This window comes from Colobus angolensis, unplaced genomic scaffold (genome assembly GCF_000951035.1).
Source record: "Colobus angolensis palliatus isolate OR3802 unplaced genomic scaffold, Cang.pa_1.0 Scaffold185, whole genome shotgun sequence".
NCBI classification, from domain to species: domain Eukaryota; kingdom Metazoa; phylum Chordata; class Mammalia; order Primates; family Cercopithecidae; genus Colobus; species Colobus angolensis.
The window spans coordinates 537,820-560,300 of NW_012114988.1; the positions used below are offsets into that span (position 1 = coordinate 537,820).

At 58.8% G+C, this 22,481-nt stretch overlaps 2 protein-coding genes across 3 annotated transcripts in view; one reads left to right on the forward strand and one right to left on the reverse strand.

The window, feature by feature from the left end:
- FAM131C (family with sequence similarity 131, member C) overlaps positions 1-5,285 on the forward strand; it is a 6,608-nt gene extending 1,323 nt beyond the window's left edge. Inside the window, exons 3-7 of the mRNA XM_011939883.1 lie at positions 546-581; positions 881-974; positions 3,013-3,195; positions 3,461-3,571; positions 4,339-5,285. Coding sequence (XP_011795273.1) covers positions 546-581; positions 881-974; positions 3,013-3,195; positions 3,461-3,571; positions 4,339-4,619 — 705 coding nt within the window. The 3' untranslated portion in view covers positions 4,620-5,285. The remainder of the gene's footprint in view (positions 1-545; positions 582-880; positions 975-3,012; positions 3,196-3,460; positions 3,572-4,338) is intronic.
- Positions 5,286-5,736: 451 nt separating this feature from the next.
- CLCNKB (chloride channel, voltage-sensitive Kb) lies at positions 5,737-22,069 on the reverse strand. 2 transcript variants are annotated; one of them, XM_011939885.1, is made up of 20 exons: positions 19,256-19,399; positions 18,540-18,646; positions 17,445-17,573; positions 16,475-16,603; positions 15,088-15,227; positions 14,730-14,807; positions 14,567-14,645; positions 13,921-14,046; positions 13,467-13,551; positions 13,268-13,369; positions 12,567-12,651; positions 12,127-12,300; positions 11,633-11,702; positions 11,360-11,470; positions 10,765-10,978; positions 9,252-9,385; positions 7,516-7,604; positions 7,268-7,351; positions 6,515-6,601; positions 5,737-6,173 (listed from the first exon to the last, which is right to left on the reverse strand). In XM_011939885.1, the coding sequence occupies exons 2-20, from the start codon at positions 18,637-18,639 to the stop codon at positions 6,126-6,128; spliced, it is 2,064 nt and encodes a 687-aa protein (XP_011795275.1). In that variant the 5' UTR covers positions 18,640-18,646; positions 19,256-19,399; the 3' UTR covers positions 5,737-6,125. The 2 variants fall into 2 exon arrangements, with proteins under 2 accessions (XP_011795275.1, XP_011795274.1); XM_011939884.1 differs by lacking the exon at positions 19,256-19,399 and adding an exon at positions 21,776-22,069 and having other exon boundaries at positions 6,126-6,173.
- Between the last annotated feature and the right edge of the window lie 412 nt (positions 22,070-22,481).

Here is a 22,481-nt window from a genome sequence, read left to right on the forward strand (position 1 = left end):
ATATGAATATAATTTATATTAATATATATCAAAATTTTATATATGTTTCTCAGTCTAGATTGATTTAGAAGATGTCACTAAGGATCTCAAAGGACCCCAAATTCTGGTGCATAATTTCCACCCTTGGGTCTGTGGCATGAACCCACCAGTTGATGTAATTACCATTCCCCCAACCAGCACACCCCTCCTGCTAAGCACCGCACTCAGCTCTCAGCCTCCATTATGTTATTTAGGCCTCACCACAACTCGTGAGGTGAATGACATTGTCACCATTTTGCAGAGACATGTTTGGCAAAGTGAGAGCCCACACCCAAGCCCGCTTTATAAGCTGCACCCGCTGCCTCTCCTCCCAGCACCACTGTTGCCCCCTCCTTCTTACTCTGCATGCCGGGGGACACCAGAGCATGACCCATGAGAGGACAGACCTAGACCTCACGGAGCACCAGAAGGCTGACCCCCATCCCTGCCCAGGGCCGCAAGACTCGGGCCATCTGCTGGCACAGCGTGCCAGGCCCTACCTGATCCTCTCTCTCCTCTTGTTTTAGGACAAACAGATGGATTTCTGTTGGGATCCTTGGCAGGTCAGTGCACTGTGTGTCCCCCAGTCTAGCCAGCCCCAGCTGACACCCCCGTCCCTCTATCCTTTGTGCCCAGCCCAGGCACACAGTCCCGCTGGCCCTGGGGGAGAGGAGTCTGATGAAACAGTGGGTGGGGGTGGTCCTGTGGGAGTTGGTAAGATCTCCCTGACTTGAGCTGTCCTGTCCCTGCCCACTGGCCAGAGGACCTGGTGGTCTGGGAGACAGGGATGGGTGGTGGTGCTGGAGGGATGTTGGCCAGCAGTGTGGCCCACCCTGCTCACTCCTCCTGCCCCTTCCTCCAGAGGTGCTTCCAGACCACCAACGGCTACCTGTCCGACTCCAGGTCCTGCCCCAGCAACTACAACGTGGCGGCCCTGGCCACCTCGTCCCTTGTGGGTAGGTTCTGGCTACAACTCTCCTGCCTTTGGAGAATGCACAGTCCCACCGTAGACCCTGGCTGTGGGAAGGGCACAGCTGAGTTGCAGGTGGGAGGACGGCAGCCCTGTTGGATTCTCTGTTTTCTAAATGCTAGAGTCCATGCTGGGTTATGCGGGTCACGGGGGGACCAGTGGCTCAGGGTTCTGTTTCCACGAGTTAAACTGCTGGGTTCTCAAGAAGCTCTGGGGGGGTGGGGCATAATTTTTCAGATGTCTGTCTGGCATGGTCTCCCTGCCTCTCTGCCAGTCACATCACCTTAGTTCAGGTTCCCTGGAGGCAGAGCCTGACATGGCATGACTGTGCAGGCGATTCCCTGGAGACTGGCCCTCAAGAGAAGCGAGCAGGCAGCGGGGGAGGCAGAGGGGGCTGGGGAAGGGGTTCAGCAGGAGTCTAGCCCTGCCCACCTGGTCCCACTGGGAGCGTGGGAGCACGAATAGTACCCCAGAATTGATGGGGCTGGACTTTATATTCCCCCATTGCTGCCTCACTGGCTGCCCCTGGGGAGGACTCCACAGCCTCCCAGCATCTCCAGGTGAGGAGGCTCCCAGGAGCTCAGGGTGGTTCTCCAGATAAGGGTGTGAGCTGACAGCAGCAGCACCTGAAGCAGCTGGGCATGGGCTCCCAGGCCAGTAGAGGGGGTTTCGGTGGCCACCACAGCATCAGGTGGCCCCAGCACTAAATCCCACCCAACTCCCCTGAGGCCCCTGGGGCCCTCCCTCCCCACATTGGCCTGTGCCTTTCCTCCATCTCCAGCACCTTCCTCCATCTCAACTGCCTTTCAAGGGCCACTTGAACCTCCACTTCCTACAAAACATCCTCTCCAATTGCCAACACTCCCCAACTAAGTGGGTGGGAGGGAGAGTCTCTGCTTTCTTCCACACTCCCATCTTTCCTGTTTTCCCCACTCTCTAATTACCTTTGTGGATACTTCCTCCTACTTAAATATTGCCATTCCTCACATCACATCATGGCTTCGGGGACCTGGGTGACTCCCAGATCTGTTCTCAGCCTTGGTTAATGGTGGTGCTGACCCATTCCTGGCAGCCCCCTCTCCATTTTACACATCCAACAGCTCTCCTCCCAAAGCCCCCGACCCCTCCTCTCTGTCTGCCCAGCCCTTGCCAGGTCTGTTGCTGGGTCCCTGCAGCAACCCCTAATCCTCCAACTGGGGTATCTTCCTAAACAGCTGTGCTAACTGTTCACTCTCTTGCTCATTACCCTGCTGGGGCTCCCCACTGCACAGGAACGTCTGAGCCCTCCACCTCATTCTGCCCAACCCTGTTCTGGCCCTGATCAGCTCCCCGCTTCTCCTGTCACCCAGTCCTAGTGTGGACCCCATGTCTCACCCCAGCTACTCCTGAGCTCACACCAGACTCTTCCATGCCTTCATCCTCTTCTCATCACTGAAAAAGCCTCCAGTCTTGCCTCCATCTGTTCAAACCCTACCCACCTTCAATTTCCAATCCCAGGTCCCCTCTTCCAGAAGCCTTCCCTGCCTGCTCTACCCACCCAGGTCTCACCTCCAGCACAGCGGGCTGGCTACAGAGATGCTCTCTCAGAATGTATTTAATGGATCATGGAGAAAGCTGGGGACTCATGAGTGGTCCTCGGGTGGATCTCTTTGGGCGGAAGGGTCTGAACTTAGTCCGAAAGGGAGTGAGGGGTGTGGGCGATCTGGAGAAGAAGCACCCAGTGGGTGGGAGCATGGACTAGGAGTAGGATGCTGGGAGGAAATGCGGATGCCAGTGGGTGGGGGCATTGAGGGGACGGGGCCGCAGAGCTCAGAGGGCTCAGGGCAGGAGTGAGAAGGAGGCTTTGGAGGGTGGGAAGAGTTAGATAGGTATAGGCCCTTGGGGAGGTATGGGGCACTGATGGAGACCGTGGCACACTGAGGGAATGTGGGGTACAGGCCACCAGGTGGGCCTGAGGCACGAGGGCCAGGCCCTGGGCTGGGTCTTGTGTCAGAACAGTCACTCGGATGCCCTCCATGCCCCAGGGGTGGTGCAGAGCATCAAGGACCACATCACAAAGCCCACGGCCATGGCCCGAGGCCGCGTGGCCCACCTCATCGAGTGGAAGGGCTGGAGTGCCCAGCGGGCAGGCTGGGAGCTGTCCCCAGCTGAGGACGAGCATTACTGCTGCCTCCCGGATGAGCTGCGTGAGGCCCGCTTTGCTGCAGGTCAGTGAGGAGGGGGACTGGCCAGGGCTCTGTGGCAGTGAAGCTGGGACCTTGAGGGGCCCAAATCACTGCATGGACATTGTCTGGGCAGGAAAAAATAATGGCAAAGTGCGGGGGGCTGTTAAATGAGCATTCTTGACCACTGGGGCGTGGATGGGCAGCGCTGAGAGGCGGCCACCCTCCAGCCTGTCCTGGAGCAGCTCCATCAGGCACTGAGGCTGTCCCCACCCATCCCCCACTGAGCCAGCTCTCACTGTTCCCCCAGGGGTCGCTGAGCAGTTTGCCATCACAGAGGCCACACTGAGCGCTTGGTCCTCGCTGGACGATGAGGAACTGCACCCCGAGAACAGCCCCCAGGGCATCATCCAGCTCCAAGGTACAGCCCAGGAGGTCCGGGGCGGAGCTGAGGCTGGATGCCTGCCCACCACCAAATGCAGTGTGACCTCGGCCAAGCCCTTTCCTTTTCTCAGCCTAAGTTTCTTCATCTGCAAAATGCGGCAGTGATCCTTGCCCTTCCCATTGCCGGGCAGTACCAGGAGCAGGAAGGAGAGAATGAGCACAGTGGGGGCGGGAATCCAGTGCTTACCGCACTGAGGGCTGTGCACGAGGCATCTCCCGGAACCCTCACAGCAGCCCTAGGGAGGGGGTCCTGTTGTCCCCATTTTACAAATAAGGAAACAGAGGCACTCAGAGGTTCAGAAACTTTCTCCAAATGACACAGTTAGAAGCGTCAGTGCCGGATCTGAAACTTAGCACCAGATGCAAGCAACTGCCTTTCTAGAAGCCCAGGTTACTATTGAGGGCTTCAAGGAGCCTTGGCCCTGGGGGAAGCCTGCGCTTAATCCTCCCTGACAGATGGAGAGGGACGGGGAGGGGACAGAGGCCCAGGGGAGCACTGGTTGTCCCAGTTCTCAGAGAGCACAGGCTGGCTCCAAGCCCACTCTTGACTCCTCCATTTACTGCCTCGAGGAGGAACCTGGGGCTCAGAGGGTTTTGGTGACTTGACCAAGGTCACAACGCTCACCAGTCACACAGCTGGATTTGGAGGCAGGTCTTCTGCCCCTTGCCCTTTCTCACACCCCCAGAGAGGGCGAAGAGCCGGATTCGGGACGCCATTCCCCCGTCACCCCGTTGCTTTTCCAGATCTGGAGAGCATCTACCTTCAGGACAGCCTTCCCAGTGGCCCCTCGCAGGATGACAGCCTTCAGGCCTTCTCCTCACCCAGCCTCTCCCCTGAGAGCTGTCCCTCACCTGAGGAGACCCCCAGCACCGCTGGCATCCCGCAGCCCCCCAGCCCAGAGCTGCAGCATTGGCGGCGGCGGCCCGGGCACCAAGGACCCGAGGGTGGGACGCACCTACCGGGCTCCCTCCCCTCCGTGGACAGCGGCTCCGTCTGGGAGGAGGACGAGGTGTTCTATAACTGAGGCGGGGGCTGTGCTGGTCCGGCACCTGCTCACACCATGACCTCGCCTGGTGGGCAGTCCAGGCATATCTGGATCCCAGGATCCAGGGCGGGGCATCTCTTGACCCCTCGGGTAGGCACAGGGTAGGTGTGGCAAGGATGGGGCCAGCGCTCATCATGGCCTCGCTGTGCCTCGGCGGACCTGCCCCAGCAGTCGCATCCATAACCCCCTCCCCCTTCATTACTTCACTCAGGTGGGCACCTTCCCCTGCAGGGTGTCTGCCCTCAGGGAACTCAAGGACTCTCAGAGACACCAGGGCAGCCTGGCCCAGAGGAGCAAGAGCCAGGCCCCCAGGAGGACAGCCATGGAGAGAACTGAAACCCACTTAGAGTGGGGTCTGGGAACCCTGCCTGTACCTGGGGCTCAGTCCCTCCCCACTCTCTCTGTGTGTCTGCCCCCTAGCAAAGGTGGGGTGGCCACTTCTGGTAGCTAAGCACCTGCTCCCCGGCTGTCCTCACCAGGACATCTCTCTCTCTAGAGTGTCTGTCTGTCTGTCCCTCCCTCTCTGAACCTGCTTCCTCAGTGTCCCCTGCTCCTCACCCCTGGGAGCCCACTCTCGCTCCTTGCAGCTCCCTCCCATCTCACTCAAGGTTCTCTGAGGACATTAAAGTGGTCAATTGACCTTGGCCTGGTCTCTGCTGGGAAGATATGACCTTGGGCCCCTGGATGAAGTCCGGAGGGAGTCAGGGAAGGTCCCTACTGCCAACGCTCACATAGCTGGTCAATCTGCTCCCACCTAGCCAGAGAGGGCCCTTGGAGGATGCCCAAGTCTCTGTGGACTCCCCAGGGAGCTACACTTGGGGACCCAGCTTTTTGAACTGTGGCTCAGCCAAGCAGGAGACTAGGGCTTGAGTGACACAGGGTCCTGCTAATCCATAAGGTCAAGCATCATAGACCTGGTGGGAGACCCTCTCTCCCTACCATCTCCCTGCCAAGAAGTAGAGCATGAGGAGGAGCCCAGGGGCCCGAGCCTGCAGTGTCCACGTGACCACAGGAAACTCACTCTGGGCCAGCGCAGGTGAGGAGCTCCAGTCCCAGGTCAGCAACCTTGCAGCTGAGATGAGGGATGGACAGCGGCTCTGGGAACCAGCTTTATTTATCTCTGGAGCCTCTCATTGGGAACCAGACAACCCCAGAGGGCATCTGCTCTGGCCCTTGGTGACAGCGTATCCAAATCCCGTTATTCATTAATGTGATGGCCAGTCACTGAGCACCTGGCAGACACTGGTTTTTCCTCATCTCACACTCAGCTCTGTCCAAGCTGGGATTTGTCTTTCAAGGCAGGAGCTATCATCACACCCAGGATGAGCCATCTTCTTCTGGACTAGGTTCGAGTTGTCTGTTATGCCAAGGAATGGAGCTGGGTTGGAGTGGGGGTAAGTGGTGGTGGGGGAAGAGAGGCAGGGTCTCAGCCCAACCTCAGTACCAGGGCAGCTGGGGTGCCCTGTTTCATCTTGCTGGACTGGCTCACTTTGGGGCTGGTGGATTTGTCAGGTTGGAAATTGCTTTCTTCATCTAGAACAAAGGGGGAGGGGGCTGGAGGGGGGATGTAGAGGAGGTTGACAGGGCAGCACCAGCATTTTTAGTCCTCTAAGGGTGGTTTCTGGGTGAAGAGTAGAGCCCGTGCCACCCCATTGCACAGATGGGATCACTGAGGCAGAGAGGGGCAGGCTGGCCACTGGCCAGGAAACAAGATAGGGGAGCCAGGCCCGGCCAATCTGGGCCAGGAAGAGAGACTCATCAGTATCCTCTGCATCCCCCTAGGTTTGGATGGGAGCATGCTGGTGTCCCCCCCACCTCCCCAGCCTTCTCAGGCATGGGTCCCCTGCTTTGCTCTGCCCCTGGGACCCCGGTACCTCCACCCAGGACACGCAGCCCACAGCTCTGCCCCGCGATGTCACGAAGACGGACTGAAGGTTCAACAGCTCAAAGAGGTTGTGTGCCTGGATGCGGGATTGTTAGGAAACACTGGAGGGTAGAAGGTGCCCAGCCCACCCTCTGGCCCACCCTGCCACGCCTCTGAGCCAGGAAGAGGGGCCGGGCCTGATATGTGTGGGAGGCAAGAGACCGAGGCCTGCAATGTCCAGTATGGCCACTGGGGGATGCCAGAGTCCATGCAAGGGTCTGGGCGAGGCCACAGGTGGACAGGACCCAATATCCAGCACCCTCCAGCAGCACAGAGCGGGCAGGGCCATCTCCAGGTTCCCTATGGGCCTCTGCCCCTTCCCCGCCCATGTGCCAGGCTCTGTCCTGAGTGGCTAAGTCTTTTGTGCAAGATCACACAGGGAGAATGTGGTGGACCTGAAACTGAAGCGCACGTGTGCCCTGGTTCAACTCCACTGTCTTTCCACCCAGATACTTAAACATTTGCCACTCTCCCACAACCCTCATCTCTCCGCATCATACCCGCAACCCTGGCAGTGAGGGGCGACATGGCAGGAGCTGCTTTGCCCAGTCTGCTGATGAGGACACAGGCCCAGGAGGGGAAGGAAGCAGCATAAGGCGGGCGGGGGCGCGGGTTGGGAGGGGAGGCTGAAGCCTGAGCTCCTCATCAGCTCTTTCCCCACCCAGGGGCCTCATGTGTCACACTCCCCAATTCTCCCTGTTACCTCATGCAGGGAAGTCTCTGGGGACAGCTTCAGGGTCACTGGTTCCGTGGGGCAGCCCCCAGCCAAGATGTCCTGGAGACACTGCTGGGGGTGGGGAAGGGTTACAAGGGAAAGGTTACAGACGCAGGGCCGGCCTCTCCAGGATGCCTCTCTCAGACCACCTCTCCCTCAGGAGATCAGCAGGCCCCTCCTGTCCCAGCCTGCTGACCGACCCCCACCCCATCCCCACGCCCCTCAGGAGTACCCACCTGTTGTCCTGGAGCCCAGGAAAGAGGCTCAGCCTGGAGGGCCTGTAACAGCTGGGCCCTCCGCACGATGCCCACCAGGATCTGGGACTCTGGCAAGTGGAGAGGGAGAGGGAGGGAGGCACAGTAGGAAGAAACAGGAACTCACATTTACTGAGCACCTACTTAGCCAGAAACTGTGCTGGTGTTCCTATGGGGCTATTGTAACCATTGTCTCCCATTATAAAGGACAGGAACTGAGGCTCAGAGACAAACAGGCTAATTGTCTTGCCCAAGGTCATTCAGGTGTGGTAGCTGAGGGTGGCTGAGTGAGGCTACCAGGGGGCCAGGAGGGACCCTGGCCACCACTGAGATCCCCCACATTGCAAGGCCTCAAGACAGGAGCAAGCTGGGGACGCTGGCACGATGAAGTCTACGTGTCAGGGCTGGGCTTTCTCCTTCGTTTTCCAAGAGGCTTCACATCTGGTGCAGCCCAGTGAAGGTGTGAACCCAGCAGGACCCTGTGTTCTGAGGTCCTACTGTGTGCTGGGGCCTTGGCAAGCTTCACTCCGGGCCTGGGGTATCAATGGCATTGTCGGATATTTAGTTTTGAGGGCCCAGCTTGGTGTTTTTGCTTTCTGTTGAGTGGAATAAAAACTTGACGCTTAGACATGTAAATGTCCCCCTTCCCTTTTAAATGAACAATGAAGGCTATTTCTTGGGTAAGCAGTGGGGTTCCACAGCCTGGGCCTGTATTGGTTGGAGCACTTTGCTGTGGCTCTAAGGGTAAAAGAGGACTTTGTCTTCGAGGCTAATTCTTTCTTTGCTCCAGGAGGTGAAGACTCTTGGGGGGCTTATCCGAAAGCAAACATTTTCAGATGAGATATTTGGCATGTTCCACAGCATAATGCTAACAGTCTTCCAATTCGTGGGGAAAGAAGGGCCTAGCACTTGGAGTGAGAATGTCTGGCAATCATATACTCTCGATTCCTACTTTCAAGATGATGAAAATGCAGTACATAAAGCTTAAGTGGTATACTCACAGTTATTTAGCTCATAAATGGCTTTATCCCTCTTGGGGTGGGCATAGGGGTGACCTCACTGCACAAGGTGCCTACCCAAAGTGCAAGTGGAGACCAAAACCCAGCTGTGATGTGCTTGCCAGGTGTGCACCTTATCTCATTTGCACAGGGGGACACTGGGCTGACAGCAGACTGGAGTGAGCAGGGTTACCCCCCAACCCCGCCTTATCTTCTGAATGCAGATACTGGACTTGGACCCACAGGAAATGATGCTCTAGTTAAGGTTTCCGCAAGAAGCGGGTTCCATGCCTTTTAACAAGGGCCACCATGCTTTTGTCTTTAAGGAGATGTTTTCCTTATGGCAACAGGGATTTGGGGGAGGGGTCTCATTTGGGGAATGCTTAAAGGGAGGCCTGTAGGGAAGCTTCCAGAAGACCCTGGTGGTGTCCCCATGCTCCTACCCCAGCAGCTACCCAGGGACTGCCTTACAAGCACCCGGCCGACTCTCTTTAGACATGTCAACCACCCCAAGGGAGGGTGTCCATGATTTCCATTTTACTGATGAGGAAACTGAGGCTCAGGTGAAGTGACTTGCCCAAGGTCACACGGTTGGTTGCTTGCCCAGTGACTTGCCCAGGTCACAGAGCCTGGATGCAGATCCTGTCTGCCTGACAGGTCCAAGAAGGAGGCAGAGGGCATCCCCCACCCCCGACTTCCTCCTCCCTTCCGGCTGGGCACCTGTGCTCTCCACCAGGGGATACTCGGCCACGTCTGTGGAGGTCACGACCTTGATCACCTCCTGCAGTGGCGTGTCCTTGGCCAGTGTGGTGATGCTGCGGTTCATGAAGTGCTCCACCCTCACGCGGTGGGAGCTGCAGGCAGAGGGGCTCCCATCAGGTCCCGGAGTCGGGGATGTGAGACTCAGGCCGGCAAAGGGATCTGGGGGGAGCTTTGCTTGAACTGGGGACCCTGGGGACCTACAGCTCTGGAGTGTGGGCAGGGCCGGAGAGGTTCGTGGAATGAGGGACTCCTGGAATCCACGGTGGGAGGAAACCTGGGGACCACATCACTGATGACCCAGTTCCTAATTCCCAGCCCCCTGGACCCCCATGTCCCCCAGACCAGCTCCACTTTGTCCTGTTTTACCCAGCGGCCTTCCCTGGAAATTTTAATTTGAATAAAAAGTATATGCGGATGGGCACAGTGGCTCACGCCTGTAATCCCAGCATTTTGGGAGGCCGAACCAGGTGGATCACTTGAGGCCAGGAATTCGAGACCAGCCTGGCCAACGTGGTGAAACCCCGTCTCCACTGAAATTACAGAAATAATCTGGGCATGGTGGCACATGCCTGGTCTGAGCTACTTGGGAGGTTGAGGCAGGAGAACTGCTTGAACCTGGGAGGTGGAGGTTTCAGTGACTTAGATTGTGCCACTGCACTCCAGCTTGCGTAACAGAGTGAGAAAGATTCCGTCTAAAAAAAGAAAAGGAAAAAAAAAAGTGTATGCCTCCACCAGGGAAAAACTTGAAAGTCTTTACCCCCACTCCAACCCAGCTCCATTCCTTGGCATAACAGACAACTCGAACCTAGTCCAAGGTTCCCCTGCTTTGCTCTGCCCCTGGGACCCCGGTACCTCCACCCAGGACACGCAGCCCACAGCTCTGCCCCGCTCTTGAAACCACTGGGATAAGCAGCCCTGTTTTCCAGATGGGGAAACAGGTTCAGAGCAAGGCAGCAGCTTGCTTGTATTTGGAGCAGGGCCTTGGACCCAGGGACTCTCAGAGCCTCTTTGGTCTGCCTTTCTGGCACCAGAAGCTGCTCTGGTCCTATCTGGTTGAGTGAAGACCTTAAAGCCCATTTCCATTCTCGTTCCACCTCCTGCTCCCAAAGTTCCAGTGAAGGCTGCAGAAGTGGAGAGAGGGGAGGAGACCCAGATCTGGTGCTGGAGCAAGACATGGCACCTCTCTGAGCCCCGGTTTCCTCAACCTGTACACAGGGCAGTACTCATCCTCCTGCTGTGGAGCTCTGCTGACCCCTAGACAGACACTGAGGCCACAAGGCCAATAACTTGCCCAAGGTCACCCAGGGCACTGGGGAGAATGGAGACCAGAGCACAACTGTATGTCAGCCCCTCCCAGCCCCCATGTCCAATGTCTGCTGTGGTGGCATTTCTTTTTGGAGGTGCCCTCCATCCCCCGCCCTACGCGGACACTATGACCCGCTTCAGCCAGCCTGAGGTGGGCACCGCTCACCCGATGTTGCGGCCCAGAATCCGCGGCAGGTATGGCAGCTTCTTGACAATGATGGTGCCATCGTAGAAGGAGGGCTGGCAGCTCTGTGCAATGGCGTTGGCTGCCAGCACCGCCATCAGCACGGGCAGTGCATGCACTATCTGGCCGGTCATCTCAAAGGCCAGCAGCGCCGTGGAGATGGTGTGGGTCACAGCCCCTGAGAAGGCTGCAGCCCCTGCAAGGGCAGAGTCAGGCAGGGCAGCTGAGGCCAGGGGCCAGCCTCATGTGAGGGCAAAACTGGCATAGCTGCGACCAGGGGCTAAGTTTGATTTGTAAGAGGTTACAGCCTGGGCACTGTGGGAAGTGCCCAGTGCCTGGGCTTGGTGAGAGGAGAGGGATAAGGGAGGCCACGGGGCTGGGGACAGGACAGGAACCATGAGGAAGTGATGAGCCCCGGGGAATGGTGGAACTTATGAGGGACAGACCCCCATGAAGGGTGCGGGGCTCACTGGGAGGCTCAGTGATGGCTCTGTGCCCTGTGGAGCCACCGGCCAATTCTCCAGGTCCAGCCCAGCACCACGATGCTGCCCACCCAGCAGGGCCCTGACCCACTCACCTGCCAGGGCATATCCCCCGGGTATGATGGGATTGGTAATCCCTCCAGCCACGATGCCCTCAGGGAAGATGAAAGAGAGAGTCTCCCCAAAGAGGCGCCCGATGGCAGCTCCTGGCCACAGACTTAGGGTGAGGGGGAGCCAGCCTGACCCGGCCCCCACAACCCTCCATCCCTGAGGACCATCCTCAGTACCATCTGGGGAGGGTGAACCAGGAGCCATGGCCCTGCCCCAAGAACCCTGAAATTATCAGAACCTCAGGACTCCAGACTCACCATAGATGAAGATGGGCATGAAGCACCCAGCGGGGATGGGGATGGTGGTGGCCAGAATCAGCATCCAGAACTGTGGAAGTGGGGAGCCCAGGGCAGAGGTTAGAGGCCACTGGGCAAGGCGTTGACCAGGGAGGACAGGACAGGGGACAGGGGAGTGTCCTAGAGAGAAAGAGGGTGCTGGCCATGCACCCATTGCCAGACTCTGGCATTAGGGGAGGGTCCTCACCCTGAGAAATGCCCACTTTATGCCTGGCACTGTGCCAGGTACATTCCTTTCTTCCTCCTCAGTCTTCCCAGTGACCACCCCATTTTAAAGATGGGAAGACTGAGGCCCAGAGAACTGAAGTCACTTGTCCAGGACCGTGCAGTGGGCAGGGAGCACATCAGGAAGTATGGGTAGAAGGCCTGGGCTCCATGCCACCAGCTGCGAGGAGGCACCCCCTCCCCACCAGAGCTGGTCCTGGCTCTGTCCACACCTGGGACTGGAGGCCCACCTTCATAACCAGGAAGAAGGCAAGGGTCCCAAAGATGGTGAACCGCGGGTGGTACCATTCCCACCACAGGTGCTGGGGGTCAAGCTCTTCAGGCCAGGGTGGGCTGGAGTTCCGGGTCATCAGCCCCCAGGCGTTGTTGTCGAACAGCGAGTCCAGATGCTGCTTCATGGACAGCTGTGGCAGGGCAGGTGGGAACTGGACATGAGGGGCCCCGAGTGGCAGACCCCAGCCGCCCCCGCACCGCCTGACCCTGCCTGGAATCCTCTGCCACTTCCCAGTAGGGGGCCTTGGGCTCTGACCTCCTGGAGCTGTAATATCATCTATCAAATAATGCCTAGGCATCTCCCTTATGGGATATTGGGGGGATTAAGTGAGACACACATAAAGGGGGCAACAAATAGGACTTCCCCACTCCTGCCACCCCACTTAGGGCCCCTTACCCGAGAAGCTAGGAAGCGGCCTGCACTTGGCGGGTAGGTGATGGAGGCAAGAACCAAGGTGGCCAAGGCGGAGTACACAGGCTTGCTGTAGGGGGTAGGTGGGCTCTAGGGCAGGCCCTCCCTTTCCCACATCCCCAGGAGAGGGAAGCTGGGCCTCGCGAAGGCAGGACAGCGAGGCAAGGACCGGGGAGGAGGAAGAGCAGGAATGGGGGACATGAACTGGGCCAGCTCCAGGGGACAGCACCTGTGGGGTCAGCTCCACACTCCTGGGTATTTTTAGGGGTAGAGGCTGATAGGAGAACTGGGGCACAGGCACGCTGGGAGGGAGGACAGAGTGGGGCCAGACTAGGGCAGGGCTCATGCACCTGGGGCAGGAGGGCTTAGCCAATGCCACGGCACACACGGTTTAAAGGGAGAGAGGGACCAAGAAGGGGTTAAAGGTCAGTGAGGGGGTTGGGGTTCACTGAGGGGGTATAGACTCAAGGAGATATGAGGATTAAACGGGGAGGTTTGAGGCCAGTAAAGTAGGGGGGCAGTGACTGTGGGGACTTGTAGGGGGTGTTAGGGGCTCCACATGTGGGGCATGGGCTAGGACGGGCTTTAGGGGCTCAGGTGGGAGGTGGAGCTTTCTACATAAAGTTGGGAGTACGGGTGGGGGAGGCGCTTGCTGAGAGGTCCCCAGCCCCTAGCCTGGAGCCTACCTGGTGGCCAGCAGTTTGGAGCTGAACCGATTGTTCCTGATGAAGCCAAAGAAGATTCGCTGACAGAAGAGGTAAGCGCAGCTCAGGATGCCGCAGAGAGCCCTGAGGAGCATGGAGACGAGTCCAGAGCCTGACCCCAGTACCAGGGGCTGCAGTCCAGGCCTGGAGGGAATGCCTTGTTGGACTCTCAGGGACTCACCCCAGCATCACAAAAAAGAAGATCTCTGGCAGGTCGAAGGGAACGTCCACCCGGAAACTGGTCTTGTAGAGGAAAGTGATGGTCTCTGGGGAAGGAGAGCAGTGGGGAGCCGAGATGGCGGTCCCACCCCGCCTGAACACAAGTCCCAGACTAACAGCCCAGGGTGGAGGGGGTGCCAGGTCCTGACCCAGAATCTGTGTCCTGGCATTCCAGGCCCCCACAACAAGGCTCCTGCCTCCCTGCCCAGCCTCATCCCTTCTACCCTCAGGGCCCCTGCCTTTCATGCTCAACAGAGGTCAGCCCCTTCCATCCTCCCAGAGAGGCGGGAACAGGGAGGATGAAAAAGAGGGAGAGAGAGGGAAGGGAAGAGCAAGGGGTGTACACAGGGGAGAAGGGAGGGCCCCTCGCCCCAGCCCCCAGGCAGGGCCAGGGTCAGGCAGCCCAGGGGGCTCACCCTGCTGGCTGTTGAAGACCGGCAGGAGCTGGAACGTGAAGGCCCCGCAGGTGGCCGCAAAGAAGCCCCTCCAGTAATCCCAGACAGAGAAGTGGGAAGACATGACCTCAATGCTGAACAGGACGCCTGGGGGCGACACTGATCTCAGGTGGCCCCGCCACCCCCACCCACCTGTGGCTGCAGGGCCCCCTCCCCATGTCACCTCCTCCCTGACCCATCTGTCCTGCTCTGCTACAGCCTGAACAGGGACAGACAGGAGGGGAGGGCAGGGCATGGGCCCTGGGCGAGGAGGAGCCCGCTGCCCAGAGACCCGTCCAGCCTGGAATGCGGGTGTGCGTCCTCTCACTATTGGGTGAGGACGGTTGCGATCTCCATTTTATAGAGGAGTAAGCTGGGCTCAGAGAGGCCAGCGGGCCAGGGTCCCACTTGAATTCCAAACCCAAGTCTGTGTAATGTTACCCTGAAGCCTCTCAGCACCGCCAATCACGTCACCCCCCGGTGGGGGGTGGTGGCTATACCCAAGGCGGGGCTAGAACTAGAATGAGACCCACCCCCTCCTCCAGGCTCTCAGCTGGGCCGAGGGAACCCAGGGTGTGAGGGGAGGAGCTTGAGGGACCCAGGGGGCGGGGCATGAGGGGGGTCTCACCGCTGAAGGGAGCTGCAAAGACTGTGGCCACGCCCACTGCCGCCGCTGCCACCAGCATTTCGTTTTGCTTGCTTTTGTTCTGGGGAATCCGAGTCCGGGGCTCAGCGTCAGCCCCCTCCCTCCCCACTCCCAGTCCTCCAAGGAAGCCCCCCGAGTCCCTAACCTCAGGCTCCCCGATGGTCGTGGTGCGCACACGGCCCAGGTAGGCAGCCATCATCACAGACAGGTGCACGAAAGGGCCCTGCAGAGGGAAGGGTGGGCCCAGGGCCCAGGTGAGGGCAGCACAGACAGCCTCATCCAGAGGCAGCACGGCTTCCCCACCACACCCCGTCCTCCCTCTCTCCAACCCCCAGGGCTGTCCTCAGATGGCTTTTGTCACACCCTGGGGACCTGTCCTGGCTCTTCCCCCAAGACTGAGCTTCTCAAAGGCAGGGACAAGCCCAAGTCCCCTCTGACCCAGCTTTGGTGGGGTGATGGGGGTGAGGCAGGGGTGGCTGGGGTGCCCTCACCCCTGCCCATACCACTTTGCCCAGGAAGAGGGTGCTGCCACAGGCCAGGGTGCAACACACACCCACCACCTTGGCCCCAAAGTTCTTGATATCCAGGTAGTCCTCCAAGACCACACCCGACAAGATGGTCTTCACCTCTGGGATTCCAGAACCTTGGTGGGGGTGGGGAGGGCCAGGAGAGGGACAATCTCTAGATTAAAAATCTCAACACTCTACCCGTGAAGTGTTTTCACATTACGATCTCGCCAGATCAGCAGAACCCTCTGAAGTTAGGATTATTTTCCTTTGGGGACAGGGTCTTGCTCTGTTGGCCAGGCTGGAATACAGTGGTAGGATTATAGCTCACAGCAGCCTCAGATGCCAGGGCTCAAGTTATCCTCCCATGTCAGCCTCCTGAATAGCTGGGACTATAGGCAGAGACCACTTCGTCCGCCTTACTTTTTTAAAGAGATGGAGTCTGGCTATGTTGCCCAGGCTGCTCTAGAACTCCTGACCTCAAGCAATCCATCCCTCTGCTTCTGCCTCCCAAAGTGCTGGGATTACAGGCATGAGCCAGTGTGCCCAGCTGGGTTAGGATTCCTTTGTTTGTTTGTTTGTTTATTTGTTTGTTTCAGACAGGGGTCTCACTCTGTCACCCAGGCTGGAGTACAGTGGTGCAAACACGGCTCAGTGCAGGATCGAATTCCCCAGCTCAAGCAATTCTCCCGCCTCAGCCTCCTGAGTAGCTTGGACCACGGGCACATGCAATCATGCCCAGCTGATTATTTTCTATTTGTTGTACAGAGAGGATCTCCCTGTGTTGCCCAGGCTGGTCTCAAACTCTAGGCAAAAAGTGATCCTCCTGCCTCAGCCTCCTAAATTGCTGGGATTACAGGCATGAGTCACCGCACCCAGCCTAGGGTAAGGTCCTTAAACTCATTTAGCAGATCTGGACGCTGAGTGTCACAGAGAGAATGTGAGTTGCTTACATTCCTCCCGCCAGACCTGGCAGAAAGCTGTGGCAGGATAGGGGAAGCCTGGATGAAATCTCAGGCCACCACTGAGTGAGCCTTGAGCTCCCCTCTGCTAGCCTGGAGCTGGAGGCCGGGCTGAACGGCCAGGTGGAGCTGTGCCTCCTCCACCAGCTCCTCCCTGGCACTGGCCACTGCAACAGGCTTCACAGAAGAACCTCCCACCAGGCCTCCCATCAAGTCCCAGAGGAGCCCCTGGAAAGCAGGTAGGGCCAGCAGTGACCCAAAGGTCAAGATCTGGCCTTGCTGTGTCCCTTCGGGCAAGCAACATGACTCTTCTGGGCCTTTGTGAAATGAGGCTGCCGCTTCCCGATTCTCCCCATCAGAAGCCCCCTGGGATCTGAGAAGGTTTTGGCGAGCGGAGACTGGCGTGGTGACTGTGGACTCACCTCCAGAGGAGGGCGTGATGCTCTGGGAGAAGCCCGAGGAGAAAGAGACGAGGGCCACAGGGTACACAGTCCAGGAGAGATACCGGAGCAGGTGACTGTCCCCAATCTCTCCATACAGCCACTCATGCGCTGCGGACAGCTGTGTATCAGGGAGCCACCCATAACCTCTGCAGCCCTCGGGGCTAGATACTGTAGTGCCCACTTACTGACCAGGAAATGGAATCACAAAGAGGGAAGCACCAGGCCACCCAGTGAGGGGAAGACCCCCAAGAAGAGGCAGGAGTATGACCCTGGGTCCATATCCCAGGTTTACCACTGCCTAGCTGAGTGACTGTGGGCAAGCCACTCAGCCTCTCTGAGCCTCAGTTTCCCCATCTGTCAAGTGGGCTAGTGATGGGCTCTCCCTCACAGGCTCACTGAAGACTAAAGAGGGCCACTGAGAACTAAATGACACAGGTGTGAAGCACCAAACACCTGCTTGTAGGTGTAGTAGGTCCTGCTTCCGGCAGCTGAGGGTCTCCAGAGAAAGTGTCTTAGACCCTTCCTGGCCCACACCACCTCTTCCAGGGAGGCCTCAGGGTGGAGGCAGACTGCTGAGAGAGCGGGGGTTGGGAAGGAAGCTCCAAGCTTAGTGTTATAGGCAAGTGCCCCCACTCCCACCCCAGGGCATGGAGGAGGGAAGGAGAAGGAACCCCATGGCTGGAAGAGGAGGCAGAGAGCTCAGAGGAGGAAGGGAAGGGCTCTTGGGAACATTCAGGCCTCTCTCCCTTGTTCAAATGAGATGACTGAGGCCCAGAGAGGGGCAGGAGCCTGCCCAGGATCACACAGCAAGTCAGGAGTAAAGCCAGGACCAGATCCCCACCCAGAGCCCTCCTCCCACCTCTGCTACACCTGGTGACATCCACCTGGCATCCCCAGAGCGAGCTCAGAATCCCTTGGACCAGAGCAGCATCTGCCATGGAGGGGTTACCTTGGACAACACTCCCGACAGCCAAGTCGATGGCATAGCTGACCAGGGCCATGAGCACCCCGAGGACCATCAGGAAGTACCAGTCCTCGCCCAGGCGGAACACCTTCTGCTTCAGCCACTCCAGGCCACCTGGGGCAGGGCATGGGGTCATGGCACAGGGTGGGGCAAGAGGCACAGACAGTCCCATCCTAGGAGGCCTGCTGGGTTCCAGGCAGGGAGGCTGGGGCAGTGGGGTGGAGCTTGGTGGTGGACTCTGGGGTAGTCCTGAGGGGGACCTGCCTCACGTAAGTAGCCGGGCAGGATTTGTGGCAGGCAACAGAGGTGACACAGTGGGTGCCAGGCCTGCTGCCCCTGCCGGAAGGCCTTTGACCTGCCCACCCTCTGCATCCCTGCCTGAACTGGGAGGTTGCTGGAGGACAGGGAGTGTGGAGGAGGCTGTGGCAGCTACAGCTTTCACCTGTATCCCCGCAGGGTCCGTAGCTTAGAGAGCACCAGGGTCTAGCAGACTCCTGTGTGTCCCAGGGCCTGCGGCACAGGTATCCTCTGGGTCCACAGCAATGCCCCTGGCCAGCTAGCTACCAGCCCAGCCTGGGAGCTGGCCCTCACTGGCTGTGGGCACCAGCCCCTGGGGCTGCACTTAGCCTCCTTCTGGGGTCCCTACTTGCTCTGCCCTGTAGCTGAGGGGACAGTCAGGTCTCAAAGTAAACAAGGCACATGGGGCTCCAAGGAAAGGTGCCAAGTGCAGGTTGCCCCAGCCCCTTGCTGTGGCCCCAGCTGTCCCAGCAGCTAACCCCCACGTCCCCTCACTGGCACAGGTAGGTGAGGGAGAGGCCTGGGTGGAGGATGGGCACAGTGACCAGGCCTTGGGCTATATCTCCTGAAAGGCAGACGGCAGATGCCGGGCCCATCTGACCCACAGACAGTGGGACAGACAGACCCCTTCTCTCCCTGCCACCCAGGAGACTTTGGGCAGTGAGGTCCTGGACAAATGCCAGGAGGAGGGAGGCTCCTGGGCAGGAAGGTAGGGTGGGAGCCGGGCAGGAGTGATGTCCTGAGTGGTCCTCCCGGGGAAAGGGAAGAGGACCTGGCTCTCACCTCGGACGCCTCGGCGGATGCGGGGACACGGGCCCCACAGCTCCTGCAGACTCACAGGGTCCCCTGAGGAGCCCTCACGCAGCCCCACCAACTCCTCCATCAGGCCCCTGGGGAAGCAGATAGAGGGAGGGACCCAGGTGAGCTGCTGCAAGTTCTCACGCTGCCTCTAGGCCCTTCCAGCGCTCTCCCCACCAAATCAAGAGGAAGGATTGTGCTTTCGTGTGTGTGTGTGTGTGTGTGTGTGTGTGTGATATCACACTAGGTCTGTGTGTGCCCTCATCCCTGAGGTTCCGTCACTGAGGGTGTGTACCTGTGTGTGTCATTTTGTGGGATGGGGGTGGGATTCCTAGGTGTCCCCCCGTGTCTAGCAGCAGACTGGGTACAGGCCGGAGCCTAAGCCCTGCTCAGAGCCCCTTCCCCTTCTGTGGCCGCTGCTCCCACCCTTCTGGGTCGCTTGGCACTTCCGCTGCTGGAATCAGTCTCTGCCCAGGACTGTGACTCTCTCACTGCAGAGTCCCATGGATGGCTCTGACTCTCCCTGTCCACTGCTGAGCATCCCCCACCCCAGCCTAGGCCACAGAGGCAGGAAAAGCCCAGGCCCAGAAAGAGATCCCTCCAGGGACACAGTGAGGGGCTGGCTTCTGCCCCTACCACCCCACACTCCGCCCTGCCTGCCTGGCCCTGGCAGGCCCCAGCTCCTTGCAGCGACCCCTCACCTGTCAGTCCTCCTGCTGTGACTGAGCTGGCCCTCCTCTCACCGAGCCTCCAGCTCCTCTGCACCTGGACAGGTGTGTGTTCCAACAATCAACATCCTCCCCCCTTTGCTGCCGGGCCCAGGGTTTATGGCGAACACTTAGAATGTCCTTGAAAACCGACCAGAACTGCCCAGGCTGGAGCAGAGCGGAGCAGAGCAGAGCAGAGCATAACTGCCAAGAGGGAGGGGAGCAGGAGCCTCCCCACCCACCACCGCGGCACAGAGGGTGGTGCCCGGCTGTCCTCAGGCTCCTGGGTGCTGCTGGACAGGGGCTGGGGAGGGGGAGCTCACACACACAGCAGGACAGTGAGGGGCCATCTGCCAGGGCTGAGGCTCAGGGCTCAGGAGTCTCAGAACTGGACATGGAAGGTTTGGAAAAGCACAGAGGGAGAGGGGAGGAGGCTGGGCAGGGAAGGAGAAGGCAGGCCGGCAAAGGTGAGTGGGGTCAGCATGACCACAGCCTCCCTGTGTGCCAGGTAGAGAGTCAGCCTCCCCCAGATTAATTACCCTGAGTGCCCACGGAAATCCCACGAGGCAGGCAGTGAGATCCCGTTGTAGAGAAATGGCGTCTCAGGGAGGTGAGGCTGCTGGTCCAAGATCACAGAGGCCGAGGCAGAACCGGGATTCCCAGCCCAGGTTTGCCTGGCTCCAAAGCCTGCAGGCTGTGCCGCACGGTCCTGTCCTGATGACCCATCTTGTCCAGGGCTGGCGAGGAGGTGGACACCTGGGGCAAGGCAGTGAATTGGGGTCAGGAACTTGGACTCGATCCTTGTGTCCAGACCCTCCAGGCTCAGGAAATGCTTCTCAAAGCACACGTCCAAGGGCCAGCGGCTGTGTCTGGGGACTTCTGGGTAATTCCACAGAGTTTGTCCCACCCTAACAGAGGATGGGAGCACAGGTGTGAAGGGACATGGAGAGGAACAAGCATGTGCTGTGTGCCTGCTACATGTCAGGAGCTTCCAATCTGCAACTCAAGTCCTCCTCCCACACCCTGTGAATGGGGAGAGCATCGCCATTTTGTAGATGATCAGAGAGGTGGGTCACTCATCCAAGGTCACACAGCAGAGGCTGAACCCAGCCCTCCACTGTGCAACTCTCTCCCTGCCCGAATCTCCTCCGCTCCTGAGGCTGAACCAGGGCAATGGTTTGGGCACAGAACAGAAGAGTTGTGTCTGATGCCACTTTTGGGCAAGAGGTTGGGGGCAATTGCCTCCACTCCTACCCAGACAAAGCCACCCTCTGAATAGCATGATGGCCCTTGAATGATTGTTAAAATCTGGGACCCTGGGCTACCCTCTGCCTCTAGATGCCAGGCAAGTCAAATCAAAATCGAAGGTGTGGGCCGGGCGCGGTGGCTCAAGCCTGTAATCCTAGCACTTTGGGAGGCCGAGACGGGCGAATCACGAGGGCAGGAGATCGAGACCATCCTGGCTAACACGGTGAAACCCCGTCTCTACAAAAAATACAAAAAAATAGCCGGGCGAGGTGGTGGGCGCCTGTAGTCCCAGCTACTTGGGAGGCTGAGGCGGGAGAATGGCGTAAACCCGGGAGGCGGAGCTTGCAGTGAGCTGAGATCCGGCCACTGCACTCCAGCCTGGGCGACAGAGCGAGACTCCGTCTCAAAAAAAAAAAAAAAAATCGAAGGTGTGTGTTGTAGGAGGTGGGACCTGAGTCCCCCTTCACCTTGGCCACCCCGACCTGTTGACTCTGCACAGCACCAGAACTGGCTGCCCTGTTGACATCTCAACCCACAGTGTCTGGTCTGGGGCAGCTGCTGGCTACGGTCCCACAGTCGGCATCACACATTTGTATCCACCCTCACCCCCAGCCCTGTGAGCACCAGGAGGCCGCGAAGAACGCAGCCAGGGGGCGCAGGACCCAGTGCAGATCCCTCCCAAACCCACTGCCTCCACATCAGCCCTAATTTCTCCCTTTACACATCAGTTGCCTGGCAGCAGTAGCGGGGGCTCAGTAGAGTGACAGTAGGGGAGAACCCAGTGTGGCTCTGGGACCCTAACGCCAGCACCTCTGTTTCCTCCTCTGTCAAATGAGCTGAGCCTGAGACCTGGGTCTCTGTCTCATGACTGGATAAGGGCGGGAGTCGGGCGCCCAGGACCCGCACAGCCCCCTCGCCTCAGACCAGCTGAGGACAGGGGATGGGGGACAGGGCACCCTGAAAGAGACAGGGCGGGTATTGGTGGGAGTGGGGCGGTGCAGAGAACCCACATGCAGAGGTCACTGAGTCCCCACACTACTTTGCAGCCTGGCAGGTGATATGAAGCAGGGTTCCCTGCCCTGCTTTTATTCCAACAGTTACACCCCCACTGTCAGGTGCCTAGGAGGGGAGGGAGGCTCTGGTTATTCCTGACTTCCCAGAGGAACTGTGGGGACAGCTGGGAAGCTAGCAGATCCCCCATCTCCCACTACTCCCCAAGACACAGGACTTACCAGCTCACCCCCACAGCCCCTTCCCATGCCTTACCTGGTCCCGCTGTCTTCAGCCAGAGCGGAAGGGAGTTTGAAGAGTGAGGAGTGCTGGGGGTTCTTTAGGAACGCCAGGCTCCCAGAGTCTGAGGGTGGCTCCAGAAACCCCAAAGTTTCCAGGCGGCCTCTAACTGGGACCAGCTCCAGGTGGAGGGCATCTGAGTGTTTCCTCAGTGACCACGTCCCTTCCCGTTCGCTTGGCCACCCCATGCCAGGCACCTTGGGGTCCCAGCCCAGGTGGACTGGCCTGTGAGCTGAGGGCCCACCAAGCATGGGACAGAGGCCGGAGAGGACGAGACGCCTGCTAAGGTCATCCCGAGAGGTTGGGGCCGACACAGCCCTCTGCACATCCGATGAGAAGGGATGCTGGAGGGAAACAGTGGTCATGACAAGGTTCTGAAAAGACAGGAGATGCGGGGCCAGGCACAGTGGCTCATGCCTGTAATCCCAGCACTTTGGGGGGCCGAGGCCAGCAGATCACCTGAGACCAGGAGCTTGAGACCAGCCTGGCCAATTTGGCGAAGCCCCGTCTCTACCATAAATACAAAAATTAGCTGGGCAGGGTGGTGCACACCTGTAATCCCAGCTACTTGGGAGACTGAGGCAGGAGAATCGCTTGAACCCGGGAGGCAGAGTTTGCAGTGAGCTGAGATCGTGCCACTGCATTCCAGCCTGGGTGTGATTCTGTCTCAAAAAAAATAACA

What these genes read in the sequence shown, in the direction of transcription:
- CLCNKB (XM_011939884.1), bottom strand. Translation starts at nt 22,050, where the DNA reads ATGCTTGGTGGGCCCTCAGCTCACAGGCCAGTCCACCTGGGCTGGGAC. An exon ending in TTCTTTTTTGTGATGCTGGG is followed by an intron (nt 13,370 to 13,466) that starts GTGAGTCCCTGA and finishes CATGCTCCTCAG; the next exon opens with GGCTCTCTGCGGCATCCTGA. An exon ending in CCTGGGCTCCAGGACAACAG is followed by an intron (nt 7,352 to 7,515) that starts GTGGGTACTCCT and finishes CCCCACCCCCAG; the next exon opens with CAGTGTCTCCAGGACATCTT.